Source organism: Melozone crissalis, unplaced genomic scaffold, assembly GCF_028551555.1.
Source record: "Melozone crissalis strain CALT ecotype California unplaced genomic scaffold, PUWL_Pcris_2 ptg000046l_1, whole genome shotgun sequence".
Lineage (NCBI taxonomy): Eukaryota > Metazoa > Chordata > Aves > Passeriformes > Passerellidae > Melozone > Melozone crissalis.
In genome coordinates, this window is record NW_026535824.1 from 5419795 (window position 1) to 5444491 (window position 24697).

The 24697-nt window shown below is 50.3% G+C and overlaps 2 protein-coding genes across 2 annotated transcripts in view; one reads left to right on the top strand and one right to left on the bottom strand.

The window, feature by feature from the left end:
• Nucleotides 1-4368: 4368 nt before the first annotated feature.
• LOC128943543 (olfactory receptor 14I1-like) lies at nucleotides 4369-4683 on the bottom strand (the record flags this gene model as incomplete). Its single annotated transcript, XM_054286456.1, has 1 exon — nucleotides 4369-4683. A coding segment is annotated over one exon (315 nt), but the record flags the coding sequence as incomplete, so codon positions are not given.
• A 3982-nt stretch (nucleotides 4684-8665) lies between these two features.
• The window catches only part of LOC128943469 (serine/threonine-protein kinase pim-1-like), a gene marked incomplete at its 3' end in the record, with an annotated part of 36808 nt that continues 20776 nt past the window's right edge, over nucleotides 8666-24697 (top strand). The window contains exon 1 of the mRNA XM_054286405.1: nucleotides 8666-8683. Within this exon, the coding sequence (XP_054142380.1) occupies nucleotides 8666-8683 (18 nt within the window). The remainder of the gene's footprint in view (nucleotides 8684-24697) is intronic.

Below are 24697 nucleotides of genomic sequence, written 5' to 3' on the forward strand. Positions count from 1 at the left end.
ACTTGGAGGTTGCTGATGAATTTTATTACTCCAGAGGCCTCTTCTTTCTTGAGCTCTTCAGTTCAGGAATTTAGTGACAGGCTCATAAATATTTATGCAAAATCCTTGAAAAAGAAAAGCTCCTGGGAATAATTTGAGTTTTCAATTCTTCTGTGGTTAATTAGATAGATTTCAGAAGTGTATTCAAGGTGAATATACTATGTTGAAAAAAGTCAAGAGAGAGCTGTTTTTTTCCTGTTTAGTGTTCATTTTCTGAATATAAATTGGTATCAGCTATGTCCAGTTGGTATTGATCTCTAGCACCTTCTAATGCAGTCTGAATAGATATGAAAATCAAGATTCTTCATGGCTGACAATCAATAACACTTTGCCCTCACCCTCTCCCCACCATTTCCCTTTTCCAACCCCTGGCACTACTATGGATCAGGAACGGTGTGGCCAGGAGGACCAGGACAGTGATCTTCCCTCTGTTCTTGGCATTGGTTAGGCAGCGCAATGTTAGGTCACAGGCTGCCCAGGGAGATGGGTGAGTCACCAACCCTGGAAGTGTTTAAGGAAAGACTGGATGTGGCATTCAGTGCCATGGTCTGCGTGACAAGGTGGTGTTGCATCCCACATTGGACTTGATGCTCTCCAAGGTCTTTTCCAGCCTGGTTGATTCTCTGATGGTTGTGACATTGCAGGGCCATGGGGAAGCAAGGGGCCATTGTGACACTGCGGGGTCTGGCGGCACTAAGAGGACCATGGTGACACTGTATATGACATGGCAGCACAGAGCCAAGGGGCCATTGTGACACTGTAGGGCTGAATGGAAGTGAGGGGTCCATTGTGACACTGTGGGGCTGAATTGAAGCAAGGAGTCCATGGTGACAGTCTGCGTCCTGGTAGAACCACAGAGGCCACTGTGACCCTGCAGGGCCTTGTGGAACCAAGGGGCCTTTGTGCCACTGCAGAACCAAGGAGACCCTTGGGAGAGCCTGGGGGCAATGGAATCAAGGGGCCATTGCTCCATTTCATGGACTCTGGGAAATGAAGGAAAAATTGTGACCCTGTGGTGCCCCATGGAACCAAGAGACCCTGATGATACTGCAGGATCTTGTGTCAACAAGGTTCCATTGTGGCACTGCAGCACCAAGGAATTAACTGTGGCACTCTGAGGCCTCATGGAACCAAGAGGCCACTGTGATCCTGCAGGGCCTTGTGGAACCATGCAGAGCATTGTGACAGAGCAGGACCTGGTGTCATGATCGGTCGATGGTGACACTGCAGGGCCCCATGGAACAAAGGGGCCAGGGCTGCTCCTCAGGGACTCCTGGAATGAAGGAAACATGCTTGACACCGTGGTGGCCCTTGGGACCGAGACGCCATTGTGACACTGTGGAACCAAGGACAGCATTGCTGCACTGCCAGACCTCATGGAACCAAGGATCCATTGTGGAACTGCAGGGCCTTGGGGGATGATGACGCCATTATGACACTGCAGGGCCCAAGGATCCAAGGGACTTTTTGACATCAGGAGGTTCCATGGAACCAAAGAGATATTGTGACACTGGGAGGCCTCATGGAATCATGGAGACCATTGAGACACTGTGGGGCCCAGTGGAACCGTGATGACACCAAGATGTCTGGGAACGTTGATCTGCTGGAGAGTAGGAGGGCTCTGCACAGGGCCCTGGACAGGCTGGATCCAGGGCCCAAATCCAGCAAGGTCAGGTTTAACAAGTCCAAGTGCCAGGTCCTGCACTTTGGCCACAATAACCCCTGCAGCACTACAGGATGGGGACAGAGGGGCTGGAGAGCAGCCAGGCAGAAAGGGACCTGGGGGCACTGATGGACAGCAGGCTGGACATGAGCCAGCTGTGTGCCCAGGTGACAAAGAAAGCCAATGGCTCCTGGCCTGGATCAGGAATGGTGTGGCCAGCAGGAGCAGGGCAGGGATTCTTCCCCTGTGCTCAGCACTGCTGGGGCAGCACCTCGAGGGGTGTTTGCAATTCTGAGCCCCAAATTTAGGAAGGACATGGAGGGGCTGGAGCATGTCCAGAGAAGGGCAACAAAGCTGGGGGGGGGTCTGGAGCACAAGTCCTGTGAGGAGTTGCTGAGGGAGCTGAGGTTGTTTATCCTGCAGAAGAGGATGCCCAGGGCAGACAAGGCGGTGTCAGGGCACAGGTTGGACTTGATGATCTCCAAAAACTTTTCCACCCTTGCTGATTCTGTTATTCTCTGGAACCAGCCTTGGAGCAGTTGCAGGATGAGCCCTGGGCCTCCTCTTCAGAAGCTCCAGCAGCAGCCCAGGTCCCTCAGCTTCTCCTGCCAGGCCCAAAGCCCATCCTGTCAGTCCTGCAGAGCCTCTGCAGCTCCTCCTCACTGCCCAGAACAGGGAGCCCCAGAGCCAGACACAGCAGCCCAAATGTGTCCCCCTAGCCTGGGATGCCCCTGGCAAGGGAGCAGCACCAGGCACTGCAGGAGCCTGCAGACAATTCCTGCAGCACTTGTAGGATGATCCTGCTCACCCAAGGGACGTTCCCATGGGGCCAAGTCAGGAACTGCAATGGGGAGTGGGGCCAGAGAGAAAAGGGCAAACAGGGATGGGCTGTTTGCAGGGGAGGGAACAGGGGTGGGGAACAGGAAGAAATCTAAACCACGAAGAGTAAAGAAAGCAAAGGTGAAGCAAAGGAAATGCTCAGGGCAATTTGGGGGTGGCTGCCAGGCAGCCCTGGCTCTGAGCAACAGCGTCTGCAGTGGGACAGGAAACTCCCAGCTGATGGGAACAAACTTTCTGGCTGACTGCAGAGGCCAGGACAAAGCTGAGTGGTTTCCCTGGTGTCCCCCAGCCCTTGCTGGCCCCAGGGGCTGATGGCATTTGTGCTCCCTCAGGTTCATGTCCCCACACCAACAGCATGGGGGTGCTCCCCTGCTCTGTGCAATGCAAACAGGGGCTGCTGAGCCAGTGCTGCCGTGTCTGTGCCTGCAAGGATGGGGCACCTGTGTGAGCTGGGAGAGAGGCCAGAGCTGCAGAGTGGGGATTGCAGCTCCATGAGGACACTCTGGGACGCTGCCCTGGGCTGTGCAGCGCACTGGGGATGGATCAGCCCCTGCTCTGCTGCTCCTTCCCATCTGCCCCAGGGCCCTTGCAGAGCCCCAGCCATGCTGTTTGCCCCCAGCCTGCCCACGGCCAGCCTGGGGCTGCTCACGGGGCTTTTCTGTGCTGGGCATTGGCCTGGGCGTGTTCTTGAGAGAGCCTGGGCAAGGAGCCTGGAGCCCCCAGGGCCTGGCCTGAGGCGTCAGCGCTGCCCCAGCAGTGCCCATGGCCTGTCCCTGCTGCAGCCCCGTCACTGCCACCCCCAGGGCTGTGCCCAGCCCTGAGAGCACTCAGGCCCTACAGCAACACCAGGGCCACCAGGGCAGCAGGGCAGGGCCACGGCAGCAGCACTGGCAACACCAAGTGCTGCTGCTGCTGGGCACAGCTGCTGGGCCAGCACTGATGTGCCGCCAGCTCTGCACACAGACATTGCTGCTGCAGCTCCAGAGAAGGCAACAAAAGGGCAGAAAAGTTCTGCAGTTTTCTGCTGAAAACTTTGTTAGGAGAGATCATCATTTAATTTAAAGGCACCAACAGCACAGCCCCTCATTGCCACAGTCTGTGGCCACAGGGATGGTGGAGAGAAACAAAATGACCAATGGAACAAACAATGACATTTTTTTTTGGACAATGGGAAAAAAGTAAAACAAAGTAAAGGAACTCTAAAATGGAGCCAAGAAGAAGTATCAAAGATTACTTTTATTACAAGTGATTTGCAAACACTGGCCTGTAGTTTAATGTTCCTGAAACCATCGAGTCATCAGTCTCCATACTGCAGCCTTGAGCTCCTGGTTCCTCAGGCTGTAGATGAGGGGGTTCAGGGCTGGAGGCACCACCGAGTACAGAACTGACAGGGCCAGATCCAGCAATGGGGAAGAGATGGAGGGCGGCTTCAGGTAGGCAAATGTGCAAGTGCTGATAAATAGGGAGACGACAGCCAGGTGAGGGAGGCAGGTGGAAAAGGCTTTGTGCCGTCCCTGCTCAGAGGGGATCCTCAGCACAGCCCTGAAGACCTGCACATAGGAGAAAACAATGAACACAAAACAGCCAAGTGCTAAACAGGCACTGACAGCAATGAGTCCAACTTCCCTGAGGAGGGATTTGGAGGAGGAGAGCATGAGGATCTGTGGGATTTCACAGAAGAACTGGCCCAGGGCATTGCCATGGCACAGGGGCAGGGAAAATGTATTGGCTGTGTGCATGAGAGCACTGAGAAAGGCACTGGCCCAGGCAGCTGCTGCCATGTGGGCACAAGCTCTGCTGCCCAGGAGAGTCCCGTAGTGCAGAGGTTTGCAGATGGACACGTAGCGGTCGTAGCACATGATGGTCAGGAGGGAAAATTCTGCTCCAATGAAGAAGAGAAAGAAGAAAACCTGTGCAGCACATCCTGAGTAGGAGATGTCCCTGGTGTCCCAGAGGGAATTGTGCATGGCTTTGGGGACAGTGGTGCAGATGCAGCCCAGGTCGCTGAGGGCCAGGTTGAGCAGGAAGAAGAACACGGGCGTGTGCAGGTGGTGGCCGCAGGCTACGGCGCTGATGATGAGGCCGTTGCCCAGGAGGGCAGCCAGGGAGATGCCCAGCAAGAGGCAGAAGTGCAGGAGCTGCAGCTGCCGCGTGTCTGCCAATGCCAGCAGGAGGAAGTGCCTGATGGAGCTGCTGTTGGACATTTGCTGTTCCTTGACATTGGGATCTGTTCATGGAGAAAGGGACAGTGACGAGTCAGAGGAGATATCTGTAACCAAAATCAAAGCCATTTCCCATACAGCCTCCACTGTAACATACACAGACACTGTTTTGTGTTTAAGAGTTGTGAGGTTTTCTTTTTGAGCTCCCCCCACGTCTGTCCTGTTCTTCTTCAATATCAGATACACTCAGCATTTCTTCCGCCCTCTGGTAGAACAAAGTGAGTTCCCTGCAGCCAGATGGTGAGTGCAGACTGGGGGCAGATGATCTGTCACTTCATTCTGTTTTGAGTTTCTCTGGGCTTTTAATTTCTTAAATGGAGAATGCTCACACTCCCAAGTTTCTCTTACCAAACCCCAGGTACTGCTGAGAGCAGATGGATCCACCACAGCCCAGCTCCACATTTGTAGCCAAGGACTCACATTGCTCATTCCACCAACCCAGCAGCACTTTCAGTGTCAGAACACCTCTGCCTTTCCCCATCAATCCTATAACTCAACGTTGTTCTAGGACAGGTTTGCATCCTGGATTGAAGCTCCCAGCTTGGACTGAAATCTCAGGGACACTTCCAAGTGTCCTTATGATGGCACTGGATTGAGGAAGATGCAGCTCCTTCCCTGGCTGCACTGACAGCATTGCTCAGAGCCGGGCACTGGGGACAGCATCACCCTGAGCCAGCGGTGCCCCCTGCCAGAGCCCCCAGGGCCGGGCAGATGCTCCCAGCCCTGTGCTCTGCAGAGGGAACTGAGCCCGGGGCTGCAGAGCTGCCCCACGGCTCTGCTGCAGTTCTGCCTGCACAGGTGGGGCTGCACGCCTTGGAGCCCCAGCCCTGAGGGCAGAGGCTGGGCTGGGGCACAGGAGGGAGGGGGCTTGTTCAGAGGGAGGGGCTGCACTGGAGGGGATCCTGTGGACATCTCTAAACTCTCCCTGCCACAGCATTGCTGGGGTTTGTTTTCTCTCATTGCCTGATCATCTCTCTGCTTCCTGGAGATTTCCCTGCTGCAGGTGTTTCCCTGTGCCTGATCTCTCCCTGCCAGCACTCACAGACCCCAAATCTCTGTGCACTCTCCCTGGCCTGACAGAACCCTGCCTGTTGGCAGGGCACTGGCTTGGGGCAGGTTCTGTTTGCAGCTGGGAGAAAGGACAGCTCAGACTGAGCATGAAAGTTAAGAGCAAAAAGGTGATGCTGGTGCTGTCCTTGGGCACAGCTGAAAGCATATTAGGGATTTCCTGTTAACGTATTGAAAGCACATTAGGAAATTCCTGTGAACCTATTGATCACAAAAAGTAACAATTCAGATGTCTCAGGCACTTGTCAAAATTCATATTAAATACGTCACAATCAACCTGTAATATTCATCCCCACTACCTTTCATTCTGCAATAGTAGGAAACTGACTACATAGTCTTAGAAATTTTCCTCATTTTTATCAAAATCCTTGACTTGGAAATATTTTATGACTAATCAGAAGCCCTCAGCATGTCAGATTTTCATGAGCATTTCACCTCCCCAGCACCAGAAATATCCAGAGTTGCACTCACCGAGTCTGTATGTAATGGGATGCTCCAGCTTTAAGATATGGCTCCAGGAGCTGCAGCTGTATTGTCCTGCAGCCAGAGGTTCCTGTGCCAAGTGCTGCCAGTGATTCTGCGCCAGGCACTTCTCAGCACCTTCCCAGCCGTGACTGATTGAAGCTCTCTGTGCCTCTGTGCTGTGCCTGGGCTGGCTGCAGGCAGTGCCCCAGCCCTGCTGGGCTGGCAGAAGAGCTGCTCATCAGGAGAAATGTGCTTTTGAAGCTCTTCTTGGTTACCAGGAGCTGCCTGTGTGCCAGGAGCCCAGCCCAGCTCAGCAGCACAGACACAGCACAAGGACTGTAATGAGCCTCTGGGGCTTTGTGCTCAGGCCCTGAACATCAGTCCCTGAGAGGGAGCAGAAGAAACCTCTCCAGAACTCCAAGTCAGAATCCAACTCCAAAGTTTCTGTAACTTTTAATGGGTCCCACTGAGGCATACAACTGAAGAAGTGTCCCCAGGCCCCAGGCAGAGCAGAGAACTGGAGGCAGTGATGACAGGTGGGGACCAAGAGAAGCCAAGTCTTGGTGCCTGGGGCACAGCAGGGTCTGTGCCACCCAGGGCTGTGAGGAGACACCTTGTCCTGAGGCCCTGGGGCCTCCTGGCACAGCCTCAGCCAGGCTGGGCACTGTCAGCCCCTTGTCCTGCCCTCAGCATCCCCCCCTAGCCCACATCCCAGTGGCCTCAAGGATCTGCTGGAAAGAGTCCCTGGGGAGCCTTGCTCAGCAATGGCCCTGGGGGGGTCTTTAATGCTCGCAGAGTTTTTCAAAGGACTTTGGGTTTGGCTTTTGCCTTGGAGTCTCTGAGAGCTTTGTGCAATCATAGCCTCCAATTATCTGCTGTAATGAGTCCCTGGAGAGGCTTTGTCAGTAACACTAAGTGGGCTCACTAATGCTTCAAGTTACTTCAGTTATTTTAAGGTACTTGGTGTTTCCCTTTTGATGCAGACTCTGTGAGAAGTTTGTGCAATCATGGCCCCAATTATCTGCTTTAACGAGTCCCTGGAGAGGTTTGTACTGACACTCAGTGGTGCCTATTAATACTTTGAAGTACTCAAGGTTTTTAAAGTACTTTGGATTTTCCTTTCCACACTGAATCTCTTAGAAGTTTTTGTGCCATCCTGGCCTCCAGTTCTGTCCTCCAAGGAGTCCATGAGGAGCCTGTGTAGGGGATGGACCTCAGTGGGACCCATCCATGCTTTGAGACACTTTGGGGTTTTCTTCTAACTTTGACTCCTGGAAAGGTTTGTGTAATCTCCTCTCAGGCCCTGAGATTCCAGGGCTCGCTCCAAATGCACCGTGTGGCTGATTAGGATCAAACAAGTCCTGGCAAACCATGGCTCTGCCTTGATTTCCCTCTGCTCTAATGCAGTTCATCAGAAATATTTCTGTAGTGGTTTTCATTCACCAATTTGAGATTTCTTGGAGAATGCAGCAATTATTGTAGTGGGTTCAGTATTGGGTAATTACCAGTGCAGTCAGTAGAATACACTTACTCATTTCCTCTTGTGTGATAAGGTTAGGAGAACAGCAAAGCTGGCTCAAAACTTTAAGAGGGCATGAGGAAAAGTTCATTAATAGCAACTAAAAGAAAAAGTAATAAGAACAAAACTTTCAGAACACTTCTCCTCTCCCTGCAACCTTTTCTTTCTTACTGACAATATAAAGAGACAAACCTAGAATTTTCAGTCAGTTTACCCCAACTAGAATAGTCTTTCTTGAGTTCACTTAGGGAGAGGAGTCTCTCTGTCATGCTATGGAGACTTCTCCAGAAGAAGCACTTCTCTTGTGACTCTCAATTTCCATGAATAGCAACTGCCCAAAAAAATCTGCAATTGTGACATCCCTCCCAGTTTTTCAAAGCTCTTTTACCGATGTGTTTATGGGCCATGTCAACTTATGGGGTACTAGTTTAAAGATGAGCTGTTTAAGAGCAAAGGTTTTCCTCATCTATTTCTGAAATCATCTTCATCTCTGAGAACAGAGATCTTTTTCTTCTCCCTGTGAAGGCACAGGATCTCATCACTCTTCCCTTTTTCAATGTTCTAACTTCTCATGGGATCACAGCTACTTCAATATTTGCTTACTTTAGCATGGAGGCCTTTGCTGAACAAGTCATGTCCCCATAATTTTCAATGCGATACAGGGAAAAAGAGAGTCTGATGTATCAGTTACATCCTTCTCCATAGCTTTACAAGAGGATTTCAGCCCCAAGATCAGAACATCTCCTCATCCCTCCCATCTGGGACTCGACTTCTTCTTCATGACCTTGGTGTCTTCCTGTTGCTCCTGTATGTGCCTGCACTTTGTTCTTTTCTCTCACTCGAGGGAGAATGGAAGCACTGAAAGAGGTAATATCTCACCCGGGCCCTGCAGATGGTTCCGTGACCCCGGCCGGGCTCGGTGCTTGCAGCCAGACCTGCTCCCTGTTCCCTCGGTACCATGGGGCCCTGCAGTGTCCCAATGGTCCCTTGCTTCCATGAGGACCTGAGGTGTCATAATGCCCCTTTGGTGACACAAGGCCCTGAAGGGTCGCAATGGTCTCCATGGTTCCATCAGGCCCCACAGAGTCATGATGGTCTCTGTGCTCCATGAAGCCCCGCTGGGTTACCATGGCCCCTTGGTTCCATGGGCTCCAGTGGTGCCACAATGATCCCATTGGTTCCATGAGGTCCCCACAGTGTCCCAGGGATCTTCATGGGAAGGAAAGAACCCAGCCCCGGTGTTGCAGGGGCAATCACCAGAGGCCAAGGCCAGCCAGATTTGATGGTACTGACAGATTTTACCTGGGAGCAACCCTTGGATATACATAATTTTTTAGGTGGAATCCCAATTTCAGACATGGACACCTGGAGGAGAAGGACAGTTCTTTTACATAGGAAGGAAAACACGGAACACCGGTATTTGAGGGGCAGATGAAAGCTGGCCATCAGAGGCCTAAGTCAGCCAGACCTCTCTGTTCTAGTTTCTTTTGTATGAAAGTAACCTTTGGATACAGGGAATTTGGGAGGTGGAATCCCAATTTTGACCATTTCTTTGTAGATAAGAATGACAGTTCTTTTTCATAGGAAGGAAAGCACGGAGCCCAAGTGTTTCAAAGGCAGATGAGGAGACAGGTGGCTTCTGTCCTGGCTCCCAAGCCAGCCAGACCTGATTGTCATGGCAGCTTTTGTCATGGAGGAGTCCTTGGATATATGAAATTTCAGAGGAGAAATCTCAATTTTGACCTTGAACTCCTTGACAAGAAGGATGGTTCTTTTCCATAGGAAGGAAAGCATCAAGCCACAGTGTTTCAAGGCAGGTGAGGGACAGCTTCCAAGCGGCAAGGGCATCTAGACCTGTCTGGCTTTCATTTGGGAGCAATCCTTGGATGTACGGAGTTTTGGAGGCAGAATTCCAGGTTTGGCTATGGGCACCGGGTCAGGATGGATGGTTTTTACCAGTAGGAAAGAAAAATGCCAAGTCTAATTGTTTTGGAAGAAGATGAGAGGTGGCCACCCTTAGGTCAACACAGCCAGACCTCTCTGTCCTGCCACCTTTTATCTAGGGACTCTCCTTGGACATAGGGCATTTTGAAGGTGGAATCTCATATTTGGCTGTGGGTACCTGAACAGGAAGACAAGTCCTTTTCGTTAGGAAGGAAATCACAGAGCCCCAGTGTTTCAGAGGCAGATGAGGGCCAGCCCTCAGGAAGCCAAGGTCCGCCAGACTTGTCAGTCCTGGCAGCTTTGTCTGGGAGCTATCCTTGGATATAGGGAATTCTGGAGGCAGATGCCCAATTTTGGCCATAAGCGACTGGTCAAGATGGATGTTTTTTCCCATAAGAAAGAAAAGCACATGGTCCCAGTGTTTCAAAGGCAGATGAGAGGTGGCCCCTGGGTGGCCAAGGCAGCCAGATCTGTCTGTCCTGGCAGATTTCATCTGGGAACAATCTGTGCATATAAGGAAAATTGGAGAAGGAATCCCAGTTTTGGCCATGGGCCCCTGGAGGAAAAGGACAGTTCTCTCCCATAAGATGGAAAGCCCAGAGCCCCAGTGCTTCAGGGGCAGATGAAAAGCAGCCCTCAACATGCCAAGGTGAGCTGGACCTGTCAGGTGGTCCCCAGGAGGCCCAGCTAGCCAGACCTGTTCCATGTTCCCTTGGTTTAATGGGACCCCACAGTGTCAAAATGGTCTCCTTGGGTCCATGAGGCCCCGGAGTGTCACAATGTTCCCCTTGCTTCTGCAGTGCCACAATGGCTCCGTGCTTCCATGAGGCCTTGCAATGTCAAAATGGCTTCATGGTTCCACAAAGCCCTGATGTGTCACCATGGCCCCTTGGCTCCATGCGCCCTCACTGTGTCACAGTGGCTTCTCTGTGACACTCCCGGCTGCACAAGGTCACCATGGACCCTTGGTTCCTTGGGACCCCCGAGTTTCACAATGGTCTCCTTGATTCCATGAGGCAGCACAGTGTCACAATGGCCCCTTGGTTCCAGTGGGTCCCAAAGTGTCATAATGGTCTCCATGGTTCCATGAGGCCCCACAATGTCACAATGGACTTTTGGTTCCATGAGCTTTTGTACTGCCAACAACAGTCTCCTTGGTTCCACAGTGTCACAATGGACCTTTGGTTCCATGAGGCTCAGTAGCGTAACATGGATGCCTTGATTCTATAAGGTTGTGCAGTGTCACAGTGATCTCCTTGATTCTGCAGCCCTGCTGTGGCTGCTGTGTAACAATGGACCTGTGGTACCGTGAGGGTCCATAGTTTCACCATGGTCCCTTTGGTTCCACAAGGCCTTGCTGTGCCACAATGGACCCTAGGTTCCCCGCACTGTCTGGGCAGCCACAGACCCTCACAGACCCTTATGTCTCCTAAGTGTCCCTCACAGCCCCTCATGGCCCCCATGGCCCCTCACAGCCTCAGGCCTGGGGCTCCTCCCAAAGGAGAAGGGGGCGGGCCCTGCTTGTTCTCCTTTTATTTCTGTCCCTTCCCAGCAATGAGTAAAGACGGCCTGAAATGGAGCCTTTCCCCAGCGTTTCCTTCGGGGTTCATTGTGAGCTGAAGCTCTATGCTGGCGCTGGCACGAGCAGCCAGCCAGGCCTTTGCTGTCCCCCCGTGTCCATTCCCTGTCCCTGAGTCCCGTCTGGCTCTGGCAGCAGCAGCAGCCGCAGCGCAGGGGGCGCCGGCCCGGCCCAGCCGGGGCTCCCGGCCAGGGGCAGCAGCAGCGCCGGCCCCTTCCCGCCTGCTCCTGCCTCGGCTCCCAAGGGCTTTTTCCAGCTCAATTCTGGAGCAGAGCAGCCAGCACCCACACACAGCCCTGACTTCTCAGGGCCCGCCTGTGCTGCCCTGAGCTGGCCCTCAGAGGAAGAAAGGATTGGGTTCCAGAGCTGTTTACAGCACTGTTTTACTCACCCTGAGCTGATAGTAGGAGGCTGCTGGTGCCTCTGCCTTGGGAATTGCAGATCATGGCTGCTCTTGGCCCTCTTCTGCTTGCCACCTGAATTTTATCTATAAAAATGCAAGTGCCTCTTTCAGTTGGTTATACCCACGGTGCTTTCATGACAGTGAAGTCAGTATTTTTGTCTTGGACATAAAGATCAGCAGATACTGGAATGCCCTCCAGCCTCTGAGCACTAAGGCGAGGGGAATTAAAGCCACACAGACCATGTTTGCAGTGCTCAAACACAGCCCTGTTGCTGAAGCTCTTGGAATAGAATATACTGACAGAGGCCACCACAGAAATTGCCTCCATAGTGGGGAATTAAATTAAAAAATCCGCCAGGAGAAACAGAAACCAGAACTTCTCAACTCGCTTCATTGCCCCTTCCCAGCAGCAGGAAACGCAGATGCCCAGAGGTGTTTTGCACTGCTGCTGCCCCCAGTTTGAGCCCAGGCTCTGCCCAGGCCCAGCGGGAACCTGAGCCCAGCCCAGGCAGCTCAGCACACGCGGGGCCAGGCCCAGAGCCCCGGGCACGGCCGCCCATTGCGGGGCAGCGGCGCAGACGAAATGTCCTGTGGCCCAAACCTCCTGCTCCTGCCACACAGCGCCAGCCTTCTCCCCCTCCTCCTCCTCTCCCAGCATGGCACAAATTCCAGCTTGGAGGAGGCTTCCCCAGAGAGGGCTCCAGCTCCTGTTCCAGCCTGAGTGTCCCTGCAGAGGAACAGGGCGTCTTTCAGGCACTTTCACAAGCTCACGCTTCTCCCTTCATGGCAAATCTGGGATGCAAATGGCCTTGCTAAGAAAGTCAAAAGCCAAAATGGATTAGTAGTTATTAGAAAAAAATCACCCATCTTCCAGGCAAGGTTCACCAAGTATTCTCTGCATTTCTCCTTTTCAGATTCTTTTAGTCAGTTACTCTGGGAGGTCCAGCTTGGTCTGGTGCTTATCATGAATTGATTTTGCTCTTGATTTATGCACCAAGGCACCAGATGTGGAATCGTCCCCACTGAACTCAGAAACAAACTCCCTCTGTCAGACCATTTTCACATTCCAGATCATTATCAAGATGTCCACTGACAGGTTGGAATGATTATCACACAACTCTCCACTTGTGGCTGCAGGTTCTGGAAATTCTTTCTCTGCATTCAGCCAGGCTTGTATTACCTAATAATTCCTGGTACCACCTCCTGTTTCCTTAGCCTGGAACAGTAACAATATAAAACCTTACCCACGGCACAACTGCCCGATCTACCAGGAAAAGAAAGGACAAGTTTTCAAGTCCTCAAAACTTTTGTCCTGCTTTGCTGCAAGAGTCCTGCTGCATGCACAGTGTGGAAAGCCAAGAGAAGCTGCAGGTGGTGGCACATCTTGTGACAGGAGTTCGACCTCATTCTCCAGGAAATGTTTTTGAAAAGAGCAGACAGGATTACAGAGAAGATTCCTGGAAAACTGAACCAGCTTTCCAGAACTGAAATGAAAATGGTAAGGAATCATCTGAAATATTTTCCTCAATTTATTTTTATGCTCCCCTTTTCCATCTTACACTATTTCTCCATGCTATTAATTCACAATGCATCCCACTTCTAAGATCGATGACTTAGCGAGTTTTAGGCACTCCAAAATACCATGAGCTGCACACAGTTTTCCTTCCCCTGTTTTTGCTGGAAAGCAGCAGTGGAGCCATCAGTGCAGTGCTTGGGTCAGGCACGAATCCTGCAGGCAGGGAATGTGCCCCGGCAGTGTGTGACCCTCAGCAGGGACAATGCTCAGCAATGCTGAAGGCAGGGAATGTGCCCCGGCAGTGTGTGACCCTCAGCAGGGACAATGCTCAGCAATGCTGCAGGCAGGGAATGTGCCCCGGCAGTGTGTGACCCTCAGCAGGGACAATGCTCAGCAATGCTGCAGGCAGGGAATGTGCCCCGGCAGTGTGTGACCCTCAGCAGGGACAATGCTCAGCAATGCTGCAGGCAGGGAATGTGCCCTGGCAGTGTGTGACCCTCAGCAGGGACAATGCTCAGCAATGCTGGAGGCAGGGAATGTGCCCCGGCAGTGTGTGACCCTCAGCAGGGACAATGCTCAGCAATGCTGCAGGCAGGGAATGTGCCCCGGCAGTGTGTGACCCTCAGCAGGGACAATGCTCAGCCGCGTTGCTGTGCTCGGTCTCCATGGAACCATGCCAGGAGCAGCTGCTGAGCTCAGAAGCCACCGCAGCCCCCGCCCTGCCCAGAGCCCCTTGGCAGGGTGGGCTCCTGCCCTGGCTCTGTGTGCCAGGAGCCGGCAGCGCTGGGTGCAGGGAGCCCAGGGAGGGCACAGAAACGCTGGGTGAGAAATGCTGGGGCACAGCGAGATGGGCGAGTGCAGCCGGCCAGGGCAGAGGAGCAGCACACACAGGGGGCACAGCCTGCAGGACAGATGGCCAGGGGGAGAAAACAACAAACTGCTCAGGAGGGTGGAGAACAAACTTTTAGTTGCAAACTTCAGAGAATGAGGTACTTGGGAAATCTGAAGCAACATGGAATTACAGTAAATCACTTCATAAAGCACTGACTTAGCAAACTCTAACCTGTCCAATTGCAAGTTAACCAGATTTTGAGAAGAGTAAGTCAGGAGAAGAGAGAGAGGGAGACAGAGATCCACAGTCAGTCTTGGATCTCACCTGCTGTGAGCTCCAGGGTCGTGGGACGTGTCAGTGTCACACCCGTGTCACAGCCTGACCTGCTCTGGTCCCTCTCTCAGGTGGGGTTTTTGGGGTGCCAGGGGCTTGGCAGCTACTTTGGGGCTGCACCAGAGGCTGCAGTGGCTGGGGTGGGACAGTGACCACCCCACCCATGCAGAACTCTCCCTGCCCCAAGCACACACTGGAGATGTCTGGGGCCGTTCATCATTTCTCTGCTCTCCAGCACCGAGGCAACGGACTCTGGCTACAGCTCTGAGCTCGTGCCCAAGGCAACCACCTCTGGCAATGGGGCTCCATGGAGCTGCTCTCAGGAAACCCCCAGGAGCTGGGGAGTGCCCAAAAAACACCTCAGAAATGTGAGATCCCTCAAAATCTCTTCAGGAATGTGGATTATTAAAAAAACTCATTCAGTAATGGGCTCCCCCTCCCTTCATCATCCCCAAACTTTGGCTGTCTCATTCCAGACCCCAGCCCACCTCCCCAATCACAACCTCAACACATCCCACCACTCCTGGACATCAACGCCCCCTTCCCAAGCCATATTTCCCCCATTTTCCACCTCCCAAACCACATCCCACCCATCCTGCCCCACCTAATGCCCATGTCAAGCCTCCTGATTTGAAGCCCACTTTGCTCAATCCCCTTCCAACCCCATTCCACACCAAAGAGCTGTGGAATCCAGGAATTTTGGAGTGGGATTGAGTAGTTTTCAGTGGCATTGAGGTGACAGATTGAACCCTCTGGTCTCTTTCAGTGCCAAGAAAGGGAAACAAGTACACCAAATACCCCCAAAACCCCCAAATTCTCCCAGTTATCTCCCTGAATACCAGATTCCCCTGGAACACAAGTAAAAAGTGAAGCTTTAGATTTCTTTGATTAATTTATTGATTTTTACCCCAATTTTCTCTGTTTTAAAGGGATGAAGATGAATAAAAAAAAAAAATTAGGTCCAAAATAAAAGAATAACCAGCCCAGTGTCTTCCCAACATGGATCACAGGGAAAGTGGATGGCCAGGGCTCTGACCAACATGGGTCCTCCCATGGGGGATGAAGCTGGAGCAATGCATGAAGCTTCTTCTGCAGTTGGGGCACTCACAGGACTGCCCTTACCGGTGACTCTTTTGGTGTCAGGTAAAGAACGAGCACTGTGAGAAGCTCTTCCCACACTGGGGACACTCGCAGGACCTCTCCCCGGTGTGGATGTGCCGGTGCCTGATGAGGGTAAAGTTGTTCTTGAAGTCCTTCCCGCAGTCAGGACAGCAGAAGGGCCTCTCCTCTGTGTGAATGCGCTGGTGCAGGAGGAAATCGGAGCTGGTGTGAAACCTCTTCTGACACTGTGGACACTCATAGGGCCTCTCCCCAGTGTGGATGCGTTGGTGGGTGACGAGGGCGGAGCTGCAGCTGAAGCCCTTCCCACATTCCCCACACTTGTAGGGCCATTCCCCGGCGTGGATCATCTGGTGGCTGATCAGGTCGGAGCTCCGTCTGAAGCTCTTCCCAGGCTCCAAGCTGTTGCAGAATGGCTCTCAAGTTCAAACTTCCTTTAGGTCCCTGTTCGGGCAGCCATTTGTTGCAGAATGAGACCTTTGTCGGGGATGAGCCTTTTGTCGGTGAGGGGAGACTCGGGCACTCAATATGAGTGATAAGCAAGTTCCGTTTATTGAAGAGAGCATTAGACACTTATACAGCAAGTAATAAGCTTATGAATATTCTGTAAGCCAAGCGATCTATTGGTTAAACTATACCATCAACTCTTCCTCATACCTTTGGGCCTACATTCCCTATTTCCCACGTCTCTCTGTCCACTTGTTATCATACCCAGCTAGGCCCAAGGACACGCTATCTTGCAGTGGCAAAACTCAAACTAGCTGTGTTTGGTACTTTCCCAGCCCCTGGTCGGCTAACAAGCGAATGTCTGCCTGGCCTCTGTCATGTAGCCATTTCTCCACACTTACCAGTGAGCATTTTCAGTTCTGCCACCCATGTTTAGAGCAAGTTTTCTGTGACTCACTGCACCAGGTCGGTCCAAAGAAGAGCATTAGGAAGCATCCAGCTGTATCATTTCTCTTCTTCCTTCTGTGTACATGCTGCTTTTTTGAGCACTCTGGCTTTCTGAGCTCCCTCACATGTCTTGATCCTTTTCTGGATAACCAGAGGGATATCAGGATTAAATCCTGTCTCAGCTCTGAGGTCTGGCTTTTGAAGAGCCCCAGTCATCCTCTCCTACTCATCTCATCCTGGTCTTGGTGGAAATATTATGCCTTCATGGGATTGGGGCATTCTGGCACTGCTGTTCAGTGGAAGATTTTGAGACTTTGAAAGGTTTCCTGATGTGGCAATGACAATCCTCAATCCTAATGCTTGATGGGGGTTGCAGTTGCCTCAGCTGTGAAACCTCCTGAAAAACATTGTTTGCTCTTTTCTCCTTGACTTTTCCTTGACTGTTTTCATCAACAGATTCGGAGGTTTGGGGATATCTTTTCAAAGGGAACTTCAATTAATCTCCTGTCTGGCATTTCAAAGGGGAACAGTGGTTTGGTTTTTTTTAACCAGCATCTGCTTACCATCCAATTAGCTAACTGCCTTTAATTAACCATAATACATTCCAGGAGAGCAAAATAACAAGGGAACAAAATCAAATGGTGACAACTCTGTGACTGAACCTGGACTTCCCCTTTCCCAGGTGCAGGATTCTGGGTAACCCTTTGCTGGCCACTTTGAGCTCTGCCATGCAGTGCCTTGGGTTTCTGGGGAGGGAAAAGCATCCAGTCCCTCACCTCCAGGTTCACATCTGCAAATCCTGAGGCCAGTGGATATTTCTGTCCATGGGATTTGCACACTGGATGCTCCATAGGATTCTGGTTGTAAGCTTTCCTCAAAAACATGGTGAGATGAGGTGTGCAGGACTCATTTTCTCAGAAGGGCAGGAGAAACCTCTGAAGGCCTCTCCTAAAGGGCCTCCTTACCCAGCAGTCTGACACAGATTTGCTTCTGAAGAGCTTTGTAATTTGTCCTTATTATGTTCTATGTGTGATTTAATGAAAGCCTTTTTCTCTACTGTAATTGAGCTCTTAATCTCATCTGAAAAGCAAAGCACAATCCCTTCAGAGATGGTGTTTGAGTAACAGCCTGTTTGTGTTTCCTCTGCTGTGGTGCTGCTCATGGAGCTGCTCACTCCTGATTTAAGAACAGAAAATAAACAGATTTCTCTGAGTCAAAAATACATCAGTGATGGCACATAGAGTAGGTTTGAATAAAAACCTCTTTTTTCTATTGGGCAAGAGATCTTCCAAGCAAGATCTTTCCTGGTTCTGCAAAGAATATGAAGGAGTGAGTTTTCCTTAGTGAGCCCCTGAGGCTTCATGCAGGTGATGCTCAGAAAATGGCACATGGGCATGGCAGCTGTCAGCAAAACAATTGGCTCTGGGCAGGTAAAAGTTGGCAGGAGGGAAGAGTGGAAAGTCAAAACAACAGGATGCTGAAAAACTTGTAAGAGGAATAACGACTTCAGTGAAAATCCCTCATCTTAAAGTTTCAAAACACATTTTTACAAAAATCCACAAAGGTGTTCTGATTTTGATCAGTCTGATCTTCCTAAATAGCATTTTACAATCAGAATTAGGAGTTGAGAGACACTAAAGGAGGCTCAGCAGAGGATTTTTCATTGTGACCTTCGTATATCTTTTTTACTGTGCTGTAGTTTGGAAGGAGGCCCCAAGCTCCAGCTGCAGCCTGGGGAGATCCTGTTGACCTAAACACTCCCCAAAGCTGCTGTGGGGCTGACCCAGTACCAGAATCTGTATGGAACTGGGTAAAATACTTCCCACTAGAAAACACTTGCAGCTTGATGGTGATCCACCATTCCCAGTTCAGACCACAGGCAGTGCCAGTAGTGACCAGTTTGCTGCCTGCTCTGTGCAGAGCTGGTGGCTGTGAGTGGCAGAGCTGTGGGGTGAACAGGCTGGTGGCTTTTTGGGGCACACAGAGCCTTCCATATCTACTGCTTTGTCCCCACTAAAGGGTGGATTTTCTTAGAGAAATACCTGGAAAGTGGGAAGGATGAAGAGCAAATCATTCCCTGCCAGTGGATGCTGTGCTTGTTGCGAACACGAGTTACATCTGGTAGGAGTCCTTGCTGTCAACCCTCAGGGATTCCAGGCTGAGATCAGCTCAGTTCTGTCATTTGCCAGGGGAATGAGGATCAGACTCTGCACCACACCTCCAGAGCTGGGGACGAGTGGGTTGAATCACATCCAGAGCCAGGATGAGGAATGGGCTGTGTTTTGTCTTGCCATGCACAGCAGATATCCTAATTTAAAGCTGTGCTGTCTTCCCAGATTCTGCTTCTTCCTCTGAGAAGACCCATCCATTTTGATCCTGTTCCTTTCCACCCATCCCTCTAAAGATCTCCATTACTGGAGTAATTGGCACTATTGGATCAACCTTTGATGTGATGAGCAGTGGATTTTTGTAGTCAACATGCCAATTTAAAGTGCCACCAATAAAAGATCGATTACTTCTTTCCTGGAGAAGAAATTAAGGTAAAATCTTTCAGTGTAATGGGCTGAGTGTACAAAGCTAAAGAGGTAGAAGATTTAAATGAGACTGTCTCCTGAGAGGATGTGTTTTTAATGTAAAATAACAAAACCAACCCAAAGAGTGAGAGAGCATCACTTGAGCTGCACCTCTGTCAGTAAGGGATGGATCCCTCCTGCTCTTTCTCCTGCCTGGGGCACCTGTGTGGGGCTGGTTGTCCCTGTCATTTACCTTTTGATTGCACAACCATTTCTTAGAAAACAGTTGGCTCTTCAGACTCTCCTGGGCATTCAAGTGAGTCCAGGAGATGTGGGGGTGAGCTGGTAAGTGGGTTTGGATGGTCCTGGCTGTTAGGTGTTGCTATGTTTCCTGATGCTGGTCTCCAAAGCAATCCCTGGCACACTGCTTTTGTGGAAGGCAGAACAGCTCTGTGCTTGAAATTACCTGTTCTGGGGAAATGCAATGAATTTTCTGCTAGGAACTGCATGTAAGCAGGGATGGAGCCTGAATTAGGGATCTGCCCTTGTGGGGATCCCTTACACTGACACAAAGCTCTCTGTGCCTCTCCAGAGGGCTGTCACCCTACAGAAACATGTCACTTCAGGGCAGGGAGGGGGATTTGACATCACAAAACATCGAGGGAAAAACATCGAGGCAAATTCTACTTTTCTGGTCAGGAAAACCAGGGTGTGTGCCTGCTGTGTTCCACGAGCAGCAAATCAATTGCTGAGGGATTTCTGCTGGGAGATTTGTGCTTTATGAAATTCCTGCCAGTGGCAGAGGGCTGGGGAGCTGGAAACGATAGCGCTGTCTTCCTCCCCTCTGCTGCTTTAATTGTCTGTAATGATTTAATAAGCAGCACTATTCTTCCCTGCAGCAAACACAGGTGGCATTTTATTACCTTTATTAGGGCCCCTGTTTGGAATATCTTTGCTGTATTTCCTTCTTTGCAGGCTTGGTCCAAAACTTGGAGAGGTCAGTGTAAGAACTGGACTTTGTGCTGTCAATATTCTGAGTGTTGAGCCAGCACCAAATCCATGCAATTTTATGGGAAAGAAATAATAAGGACAAATGACATGATTTAAACAAGGAAATGCTCTTGGCTTTGGCTTTTTATGTGCACACCAGGAGAGAAAGAGCAAAGCAGGTACATGCTCCCAGTACTTGCAGAAGAATAAATGGAAACAACTTCCCATTTAGGCTGAGAATCAGGAGAAAATTTATACTCATCAGAAGAGGAGCAGCTGCCTAGTGACAGCAGACAGGTGGAGAAGGGAAACCCCAAATTAAAGGCTTTTAATGTGGAGTTTTTTGGATGTTGGGGTCTTTAGAAGCAGATTTTGTGAGTCCCATGGGCAATGGAGGTGACTTCCCAGGGGAGCATCCCTGTCCCATGCCTGGGATCTGCTGCCCTGGTCCCACAGAGTGATTTGGGTTGTACCTGATGGCTCAGCAGAGCTTAGGGAAATGCCTCAATGTTGGTTGGATTTGAATGGCATTTGGGTCAAATCGAGTTTGTCCTCTGAGGGATGGAGTCTTGACCTCTCACAGGTTTCGCTTGAGTATTTCTTTAATCTGTCCCCCAAAACCCCCCAGCAGATCCCCTTCTCCTGCCACTCTGTGTCTCCCACAGCTGTGATCCTTGCATTGAACCACTCAAAGCAATAATTTCTTCCCAAAGAGTAGATGTAATTCCATTTTTTGGGTGAAAAAAAATAAGTAGTAGTGGACCAAAGGAGCTTCAAGCTGATCTTTATTTGCTGCCAATGACTGAATTAAATGCACAGGGTTCCTATCAGCTCTGCCAGACAAAACATTGTATTTGGGGTATTGGGGGTTTTGTCAGAAATCTCTGTAGCATGAATAGTTCATGGACTTATCTCTGCTGGCTTCAGCCATTCCTGCTGTCCATCATATCTTGCTATTATAAGGCAGCTCTTTTCATTATGTTGTCTTTTAATTCAGATATCTGAGCCTTTTTCTACTTCTAGTCCCACTTTTCAGTAGGACAAACATTTTCACATTATCGGTGAGTGTATTCAGTGGTGGCCACACAAGTGAAGGCAAGGAGCTGGCAGGTGATAATTTATGAAACTTTATATAATGGGAAAAAACTCAGCATTCAATTTCCATCTCCTTAGAAATCTCTATTTCTTTTCTTATCTATTGTGCTCTTTGTGGCTGGTCTGAGTTTAGTGCTTGGAAATGCAATTATATGGATTCCATTTCTTTTGAGAGAGAATAATCTTGTACACAAAGCCAAATAAATTTAACTTTTCAATATTAGAGCAGTTTGACATCCAGGTTGGGGACCTGGCAGTGGTTAGTCTCAGAACACAGAGTTTGTCTGATTTAGGTGAAATTTCATTCATTGGAGACAAAGTAAAATTGCCTCTTATTTGCTCAGCACTAAAAATCCATCTGAAGCTGATTGCCAAGTGATGGGAATAACTCCTGCAATGGCACCATGAAATGAGAGACGGAGAGAGGAATATTAAAAAATGGCATTTCCAACCATGTGCAGGCCCTGATGTCCTGCTGTTGGCTTGGTGCTGTCAAAGGGGCTGATTTTCATGGTTTTAGAGGCACTAACCTGGGCAGTGAAATGCACCTCAGGCAGCAATTGCTTCTCTGGTGTCTGCAAGTGCCTTTATCTCCCTTCATGCTCCTCAGAACTGAAATCCTGCACAGACCGAGTGAATCTGAGGCTTTGGGAAGGCCCAGTGGTAACAGATTTTGGTGAGATTTGAGTCAGGAGATGGAAGCAGCAGCTGAAGGGGCTGTAATCTTCATCCTTGGGCTCTCCTGCAGGCTGATGCGGTGTGAAGGAGGCAGGGATTCCATAAAGCAGCTTCTGTAGCTCCTGGGGGAAAAAAACCCAAGTTTTTTAATTTGTTAGAGTTTCAGGCTGTGCTGCACCTCAGGGCCAGACTCTGCCCCTCTCTGCTCCAGGTGGTGCTTCCCAGCTGTCCTCTGTGGTTTTTATTTGCAAACCACCTCCCTGCTTTCACTTTGCTTTAAAAAATTCAGCACCACGTTTGTGGCTGAACAGGTCCCAGAGCCGGGGAGAATGGTTTGAGATGCAATTTGCATCACAGAGTTGTTACAGCAGGGAAATTGTCCCATCCCTCCTGTGCCTGGAGCTGCTAATCTTGTTCTGAACATTGAAAACCTCTTCAGCTTCTCTCATTATACTTAAATTTGATTACTGCTTTGATTTCACACCTCTTTCATGCAGGCTTTTCCTCTCTCCTTGGCTGGAATTCTCTGAAAAGATAAATTTTATCAAGCCTTGGGAAAGTTCCTGTCATCTATCTCTGCTCCTAATGCTGCTTTTAATTATCTTGGGAACCTGAGCATGAGGGAAACTGGGAGGAGTTTAGTGAGAAGAAAAGGAAGGCACAGAGGCCAAAGTGTAAATGCAGAGTCTGGGTCACCAGAGTCTGCAGTATTGAGGGGGTCTGGGCCGTGCAAACTGATGTTTTTCTCTGTGAATGCCTGATTCCTTCTATATCTCCTCCTGAAATTCCTGTGCACCAGGGCTGGTGCTGGAACTGCAGCCACATGAACTCCCCATGGAGCTGTGTGGGACACAGAGGGAATCATTTATTTGCTGTTTTTGATGAAAAGTTGTGACATGAACCTCAGTGTCAGGGAGGTGACATGTTAATGCTGCTGCTGTCAGACAGTGCCCACACACTGTGTCTGGAGACAGCTGAGGAGAAGATGAAGAAAAACCAGGATTAAATCCCATGTGCCACTGAACTCTATCAGAGATAAACTGCTTGGAGTGAAGTCTGTGAAGTGACTGGGGAGAGCTGGATGAAAGGGACAGCTCTGAGAAGTGTGTGGTACGTCAGTGATGTCCTAACACTCATCTTTGCACAGAGATGAAAAAGTATCAGTTTGCATGGCCTAAATGTCTGGGTGTGGAAACTGTGTGTTGCACCAGCTGTGCTGAGCTCATCTGGCTCTGAAATATCATCTCTTCACCTTAGCCAGGAACAGCAGCAGAGTTCTGAACAGATTAATAAAAATCAGTCATAACCCAGAGGCAAACCTTGGCAATACACATCTGTGGCAGGTGAGGAGACCAAAAGCTTTCATTATTGTTCAATAAAAAAATCCTCTCTCTTGGCATTAAAATGCTTTAGTTTCAGCTCTGCCCCAGACTATCAATGTCAAGTGTTTCTCTGGCTGTTGGGGGTAGGTTCTCCCCCATAGCTCTCTGCAGGTTGGTGCTAATTAAAGATGTTCTGTCAGGTTCAGATGTTTTGGTGCCTGACCAGGGAGTGCAGAACAGGGATTACAAGTGCTGACATTTACTGTACTAGAAAGTCCAAGGGATAAATTTGTGCCAATTAACACCTTTAACTAGGAGGATCAATTCCTGTTGTGCTTGTACCAGAGTGTGGGCACAGATGGGGTTTCCAAGGGAAATCTTGGTCCATGTAGGGCTGGGGCTCCCTCCAGGCTGGTTCAGCCCCTCAGGGTGCTCAGGAACAGGGGTTCCCCACAGCCCAGGGCACCCTCCTTAGCCCTGGGGCTCTCAAGGGCAGAGCCATGGCTGAGGCTCTGCAGGAGCAGGCAGGCTCAGCCCTGCTCCAACATGGGATCCCATGGGACAGGGCACGCTGGGATTTGCCCCTGCAGCTACCAGTGTGTCCAGAGAAACTGCAGGGAGGGGGTGACCTCTGTCAGTGGGACCCCTCTGTGCACAGGTGCCCCCACTCCTGGGGTGGCTGTGCCAGCTCCCCCGGGGACCTCCAGCCCTGAGAACCTGGAGCAAGTGGAAACCACAACTTTGCAAATGCTGCCTGTGCCCAATGCAAATGGTAAGAGAACGGAGTTGTGAAAAAAAAAAAATTGTTTATTACAGAAGAACATCAACAACAATACAGAACACTTTAACAATGTAAGAATATTTGTAACAACAACAATCCGTAGAACGTATATACATAAGAACCTATCTAGCTAAAATATATGAAATGCATTTGTAGAAGATAAAAAAATTCTAAAAGTCTTAAGTCCCAAATCCTATTCCTAAAGACAAAAACCTGTAGAACATATGTACAAAAGGGTGGCATCTCTGTCCGGAAGGTTCATCAGTGCTGGAAGAAAAGCAGGTGCCATGGTCACTGCAGTCAGGCACAGACGGCTCTTCCATGTGTCCCCAGGTAGGCACATGTGGGCAAAGCAGGACTCTGCTACCAGAGCTGAGCCTGGCTGGCTGTGGGATGGAGCTTGAGTGGCCCAAAGTGAGCGCAGGACAGGCAGTGTGTGGCCACCAGACTCCAGTTCGCGAGGTGCCATGTCTCTGCACAGGGACCAGCCTAGCTCCAGTCTGGCAGCAGGGGACCCACTCTGCCTGTGGGGATCACGTGCCTGTCCTGCTGCTGGCATTGGTCTTCATCCCAAAATCATATCCTCTTCCTCATCTTTTATATCAATGTCCATGTCCTCAATGCATTCTTCCATTTCCACTTCCATGTCCTCCTCTTCCTCATAAACATCCACCTCCATCTCTTAATCCACATCCACCTCCATCTCTTCATCCATATCTGTATCCACCTCCATCTCTTCTCCAGTCTCTTCCTCCATTTCCACATCCTCTACTGTAGGACTCGGGACATCCACCTCCATCTCCTCCACTCTGTCCATGACAGCCTGTAGAGGTGGCAAAACCTCAGAGTGGGGTCCCTGTCCCACACCATCCCCACAGAGCT